The sequence below is a fragment of the Arachis ipaensis genome, chromosome B03 (assembly GCF_000816755.2).
Source record: "Arachis ipaensis cultivar K30076 chromosome B03, Araip1.1, whole genome shotgun sequence".
Classification (NCBI taxonomy): Eukaryota; Viridiplantae; Streptophyta; class Magnoliopsida; order Fabales; family Fabaceae; genus Arachis; species Arachis ipaensis.
The window spans coordinates 11,988,326-11,995,566 of NC_029787.2; the positions used below are offsets into that span (position 1 = coordinate 11,988,326).

Here is a 7,241-nt window from a genome sequence, read left to right on the forward strand (position 1 = left end):
GGTCGCTGATTCGAGTCTCCTATCTTTGTTGCGGATTCGAGTCTCCTATCTTTTCAAATTTGCGGATTCGAGTCTCCTATCTTTTCAAATTTTTGCCAATGAGTAATAGATCAAATGACATAGTCTCTCCATACTCAATTAAGAGGTTGCGGGTTCGAGTCTCATATCTTTAGTAAAAAAAAAAAACACAATATATAAAACATTTGACATTATTTTTTAATCATATTTAATTTTTAAATAACTATTTAAGTGATTAAAATAAAAGATACTTATTTTTATTGATATAATGTTATATTACATTAAAATTAAATTCTTTTATNNNNTTTAATTTTATTTTTTGCAATCGTTTTTAGAATTTACTTGTGATGTTAATATAAAAAAGTTTTAAATCAACTTGAATTAATTGAATAGTTAGTTTATTTGTATGTTTAAATAAGTATTAAAAAATTAAATTTTATTTTGTTTATGTAAATATATGTAACAATTTATTAATATGAGATCAAAATTAAAACTCTTATTAGTTATGAGATCCAATAAAACAAAGTGCAGTGATAATAAATTTATTTAGAATTGGATCAAAATTAAAAGTTTTTGAATATTGTTTTTTGGGGTGGATACAAAATTATCGCTGGAATACAGCGAAAGATATCTATCTTCAATATATATATAATTATATATAGTTCTACGTACTCACTCGTAAGCTTGATTGCTTTCAGCAGAAAAGAAGAGAGTAGAAAATACAACTGGATACGCAAGAGTGATGTTTGCTTGTTCGTTTTTTTTTTTTTTTACCAAAGATAGGAGACTCGAACCCGCAACTTCTTAATTAAGTATGGGGAAATTATGCCATTTGAACTATTACTCATTGACATGTTTGCTTGTTGGTTGTATTGTTTATATACTAGTATTTTAATAATTTTAATTGTAGATCTCAATTATAAAAATTATATATGATGTATATTAATTAAAATTAACGATTAAAATTATTAAAATATCGGTATAAGTACGTTTGAAAACTCTTATACTTTATATTCTGCCTTAGACTGCAATCATCTTTTTAAGTATTTAATGATTGAATGCTTAAGCGTAAGTATAGTGAATTGTTCAGCTTCCACGCAACAACTTTTTAAGCCTACTCATCTTCAAACTTTTTAATTTACTTAGAATTATATTTTATAGGGGTAAGGCTGATGCATTGTATCTTTGTATGCAATGCACATTCTCTCTGTTGAACTTAGTAAAAATTTTCACTCATTATCTAATTTTATTATTTACCAAAAAAATTATTTTATAGCTATAATATACTTATAATTTGTCTCATTTTTCTACTTTTCTTGTGGATATAGTAATACTAATAAGTTGTTGATAGCATTACGTTATAATATTGGTGAATATAGCCCCCAAGGGCCGAGGCAGAGGAAGGACTTGCCGTCACATTTTACACGCAAGAATCAAACCCAAACAACTTTGCATCTTCCATGCGTTTGATAAAGCCCCACTTCCCCCTTCTTTTCTAGATTCTGTTTTTAAAAACTAGTTGGTACAATGGTACCCAAGAATCAATGTCATATTAAAAAATCAATTATAATCCATTATCGCACATAGAAATATATATTTGATATTTTATAAAAAGAATTTATTATACTACTGCAAATAATTTTGATTATTTATCTATTGCAAAATTGATTATTCTAATAGTTGATTATTTAATAATGACACGTGTTTAGGAGAACTTTTTAGTCTATGTTTAGTTTTTCAATTGTTAGATTTGTTAGAAGATTTGATTTAGTTTTGATTTATTTAATAGTATTTTTATAAAGTTTAAATTTAAATTAAATTTAATCTAATCCAATAAAAATAAAATCTTGATTTAAATTACAAAAGAATCATTTTACCTTATTTGTATATGTCATAGTTTGGGATAAATTAAAATTACATAGAAAAAATTACTCTACCTTTTAATGAGGATTTTTTAGTCTATGCTTAGTTGTTTTGTTGTTAGGATTTATTAGAAGATTTGATTTAGTTATGATTTGTTCAGTAGTATTTTTAAAAAGTTTAAATTTAAATCAAACCTAATCTAATCTAATAAAGATCAAATTTGATTAAAATTAAATTATCTTTAGAAATTTAATTTCAAATTAAATATTTAAAAGATTTGGCTCATTTTTAAGTTGATTTGCTAGGAGCCTATTTGAAGACTCCTTGTTACTCTTTTTAAATTAATTTTTATGAACGAAAAATTTTGTGAGTTTCTTTAAAAAATTTGGATATGAACAGGAAAGGTAGAGTAATTTCCTTAACTATTGCATAGAAAATCAAATTGAGGTAAAATAGTCCTTTTTCTTTAATTTTTATCTTATCCTAGATTTCGTTCCGTATCAAATAAAATAGATATATAATTACTAATTTTTAGGTACATAAAATATTTATGTATAGATAAAAAATAAACATGTTACGCAAGAAAAGTTCTTTACCGTGGTCCTTACTACATGCTTCGACATTTTCACAATGAAAAAAACACCTTTCAAAGTGAAAAAATTTAGTTACGTATGAACTCTACTATTATAATTTCATGATAATTTAATACTCATTTTTTCACTTTATAGATCCTCTCACTTTACAAAAATATATTAGTGTTAGTAAATATCATAACAGAGGAATCTTGACAAATGACAACGATCATTAATATTCATTTTTTATCAGTATTTTACCGGTGAATATCTGAGCCAGGCCAAAAGGCACATTTGAACAATATTTCTCATAATGGCCCTTGAAACTAATCAAACTGATGCCTATTGGTTAGATTGTGCTGTCATTGAACTGAGAAATTGAGAAATCTTATTCGCATCATTGTAATTCAATTTTAAGTTTCCATAATGTAATACATGTATGATGTAATGCAATTTTTACGGACCCAATCTCTTTTATATCGAGAAAGAATCGGCGAAAAGGTTAAAAGGGTCCATGAAGCACAGGTGCGGATAACACAAGTGATAATACTAGACCCAAAAAAAAAAGAAACATAAGTAATAATACATTGAAGAAAACATAAGAGACAAAGTGACTTTTGATGATAAGCTTTCAATGAGGCAGAAACTAGGCTGTTTTAAATTGAACGGTTGCACTTTCTGACAAAATTGTGAATTTAAGAAAGTGAAAAAAATAGATATTATGGGTAGTTGGAGCTTTTGAAGTGTACTATCCACCCACTACTTCCTCAACTAATTTATCTTCAGAAAATGCTTGGGGCAGAAATTTTTTAACATAAAATATTGTTTGATACTAACTTTTGTACTAAGTATTAATTTGGTCTCTAATATTTAAATATCTTAAAACACCGTTAAATTTAATAAGAATAATTAACATAATAAAAAGTCAATATCATTTGATTTCAATACGTAAATAAAATCGACCTATCAATTATCACTAATGTAAAACTCTTCCTTTTGATACTCGAACATCAAATATTGGTGATTCTAAGATGTTGTATGACAAGAAGACAAAAAAAAGAATTGTCACAAAAAAATTTTGATTATATTCTTTTAACACGAAAATAAAAAGATATAACTTAACTAATAATATTGTTAACATCCACTTCACTTCTTCGTTAATTATTCGTGTCAAATTTAACAGTGGCACAACAATAAACCCAGTTAAAACTTTTTGAGTAAAAAATATAACGTTTAAAATGTTAGAAACCAAATTAGAATTTGATCCGAACGTTGAGGATCATAATAGTTCTTTACCCTTTCTTAACATATAATTGATGTTCAAAACCATCCATTAGATGCTAGTATAATTTTACACTACTAATGCGTTAAAATCAAACTACTAAATTTTTTAGGTAAAGATAACATATCAACAATATAAGGTTAAAAACCTAAAGGGAAAATGCATGAAATATACGTTGTACAAGGACATAGAGTTGAGACAGTTCTAACTTCTAAACGTATATTTGGAAGTATTAGACAGACATTCAATCGGACCATGATGTTTATGTATTTCAACTCATCTTTTGGTACTCTCAATTATGGTCTTATGGAGGTCCAAGGTTCATATTTCTGTAAAATTGGCTGGGATGGAACTTAAGGGCAGTGATGACCCCAAATAGAGTATCCTCTCTAGTTGCCAAAGAGAAAAGGCATATTAAGGTATCCTCATTCATAAATCATAATTCTGTTCTTCTGGTCTAACTTCTCAAATGAATTTGAAGGGACATGCCCTATTGCAGTGTTCATATCAAGAGAACATAGAATATGTATAACAACAGAAAGGACAGACCTTTTACTCATCTAAGGAATCAATACTTTCAATCAAATGTGGCGACCTGCAATATAAACTTGTAGGATTTAGTGTTGAACAACAAATAAAAGGACTGATTTACTGAAAATAAATCTGCTCAATTGAAAACAGAGACATGATTTTTAGTGTGTTTTTTAATCAAGCACTGAATGATTTTGCAATTCCTCTCTGAACATAGTCGCTAATGAGGTGAAGAAAAGAGGAACAGGGGAATGGAAAACTCGAAAGAATTACCATCTGTCTGTATGGTTGATGCCAAGTCCATTGCAGGTAAGAATCATTCCTTTAAATCTGGCAAGGTATTCCTGTAATGAGACATGTCGAACAAAGTTAAGTACAAAACAGCTGTTATCATCAAGAGAGTACACAGAACAATCATAGACAAGTCTAATTCAAAAACTACTAATGCCAATAAAATATAGCCAAGATCCATACCTGCAAGCTATATTTTTCGATCTCACAGGCTCCGGTTAAATCATAGTCACAACGCTTGGCAGGATCACTCAACACTATCAAAAATTACAAAGAAATATAGAAATACATGAGTACCATTTCATAACGCTGCTATGTCTATTCTAAACCAAAACTGTGTGGAGGAAAAACGTACAACTCTGTCTACGCATGTAAAGGTAATGGAGTAAATTTGATCCGAAGTGTAACTTCAGGCCCATTAATCAGAAAGTAATTTTAAGAAGGACAACGCTTGCTCAAGTTCCTTATATACATTCCCTCCAGTTCTCAGATCAAATACTAACATGCTGATATTTATTTGAACTGAAAAATTCGAACTGACGGTTGGACGGATGCATATAGTAAACTTGATCCAAGGTTTTCCCCCTATTTAATATAGGACAAATTTTGAGTTTGCTAGTAACATTCAAGCTAACAATCCCGCAAAATTTCAGCTTTCATCTGATATCCAATTTCCTTTTTTTTTATTTTTGGATAAAAGAATATCCACTTTCCTTTATAACATCAATCTATTTGTCACCATAAGGAAATATTTAAAATGTGATATTAGCCAGATCCCCAAAAAAGAAAAACAGTTTTGGGGCTGGGTTTGAGTTCTGTTACAATCATGTATGAGATTTCCATCCCTCCTAAACAAATCTAGTTTCCCCTAAGTAGCATCACATACTGTACACTAGTATATGGGGAAAAATATGAAATACCTAAACAGTAATACAACAACTGGGAGCTGAAAGCCATAAAACCAACCAAGGTTAAACTTCCAATCAAAACTAATGAAGGACCGCAATCTTTGTTGTTACAATCAATTGTCCTTCACTAACAATCAGAATTTGCATATTATGATTGTGTTCAAGATGGTGAGGTATATAATCAATTTCCAGAAATGTTGATAAAGAGTATATTTATGAATCTTTCTTTTTCTCATTGCAATTAAGAATTACCATTGTAAGCTTCATTTATCTCTTGAAATTTTGCAGTAACTGTACTGTCACCTTTATGCTTGTCAGGATGCCATTTCTGTAAAATGGAGTAGAATCCATCCTACAAAGTAAGTCAAACTTGTAGGGGAAAAAATTTCGAAAGATGAAGTATCAAAAGAGCTAGAATATACTAACCAATGCAAGTCTTCGGTAATTTAATTTGATGTTTTCATCAGTTGCATCATAATCAACCTCCAACACTTTGTAATAATCCTTGAATTCAGTAAAAGTGTCACAACAAGAACACATAAAAGAACAGTTAATTACAAAATGTAGTTATAGACATCAAGTTATACATTTTCTACTCGTCGAATCACATTTTGCAATATGCAGTACTGATATAGAACTTTAAGATTATGGCAGTTTCAAATATCGCTAGCAACTATTTTAACAAATGAGCATTGCATGGTATGAACTAGAAGCTTCATCAAATTGTTGCAAAGTTACTCAAAACCATACATCGAGGTTCTGAAAATCAGGGAAAGAAAGATCCTACAAAATGGAGGTTTAACCACTCATGCTTACATATGTCACTCTACAACAATCAAGTTAATATGATTCAGTTAATCTGTAAACTCCATTCCTACACCTATCCAGATCAATCTTCAGCAACTAAGCTAACATCCACAACAATTTTCCAGAAACCTAATTGTTTAACTACTATTAAAAAGGGAATCACTCATTCATGAATTTTCACTTTCATCCTAGGAATCCTGAAATTAGTGCAGGTTAGCTCAATTTGACCATCCTTTTACCTAGTCCACTAAAGTGTGTTTTTCAAAAATCAGAAAACTGAATTAACTAATTAAGCTTGAACTCAATTCAAGTCACCAAAATCTCCCTGGAAACAAATAGAGCAAGCAACAAAAAAAATCGAAACTTGATAGCTAAAAATAAAACAGAAATTATAGAATTGAATTAAGCTAATAAAAAAAACTTCCTAAGAATCAAATAGAGCAACAACAAAATGTGAAGTTGAGGGTTGAGATTGAAGAGAACAAAGTAAAATGTGAAGAGGAAAGGTTCCAATCATACAAAGATACAATACCCTTGGCTTGGTGGTGTTGTCAGCGGCAGCCATTTGCGACAGAAATGGGGTCAACACGCGAAACTTCTTTTGCATAATTCATCGGAATCAGACAACAACCACAAAGATCCCAAAAAGGGAAAAAATAAATGGCGGCACGATGAAGAAGCGAAAGAATGGTTCAACCGAGCTGGAAGATGCGTGAGATTAAAAAAATAAAAAATAGTAGTAATTGTTGCAGATAGAAACGAAGCGAAAACTGAGAAGGTTAGGGATTTGATTTGTGTGGTGGAGTTTTTGATTGGGAAAAGATAGAACAATGTGGCTTTCCTATGCCACAGTTTGGGAATTTGGATCGCCTTTCTGGGTTGTTTTTTTTAATCTTTTTTATTTATTTTACATTTATTTTTGTCCTAAATTAAAAAAAAAAAAAAGAAATTGTTTTGTTGAAAAGAGAT

General features: G+C 29.6%; 1 protein-coding gene across 2 annotated transcripts; it reads right to left on the reverse strand.

The window, feature by feature from the left end:
- LOC107629618 (chaperone protein DnaJ) lies at positions 3,862 to 7,173 on the reverse strand. Of its 2 annotated transcripts, none has more exons than XM_021118159.1 (6): positions 6,805 to 7,173; positions 5,892 to 5,969; positions 5,718 to 5,817; positions 4,741 to 4,814; positions 4,540 to 4,610; positions 3,862 to 4,330 (listed from the first exon to the last, which is right to left on the reverse strand). In XM_021118159.1, exons 1-6 carry the CDS (start codon positions 6,877 to 6,879, stop codon positions 4,288 to 4,290), a joined length of 441 nt encoding a protein of 146 aa, XP_020973818.1. In that variant the 5' UTR covers positions 6,880 to 7,173; the 3' UTR covers positions 3,862 to 4,287. The 2 variants fall into 2 exon arrangements, with proteins under 2 accessions (XP_020973818.1, XP_016187927.1); XM_016332441.2 differs by having other exon boundaries at positions 5,718 to 5,793; positions 6,805 to 7,170.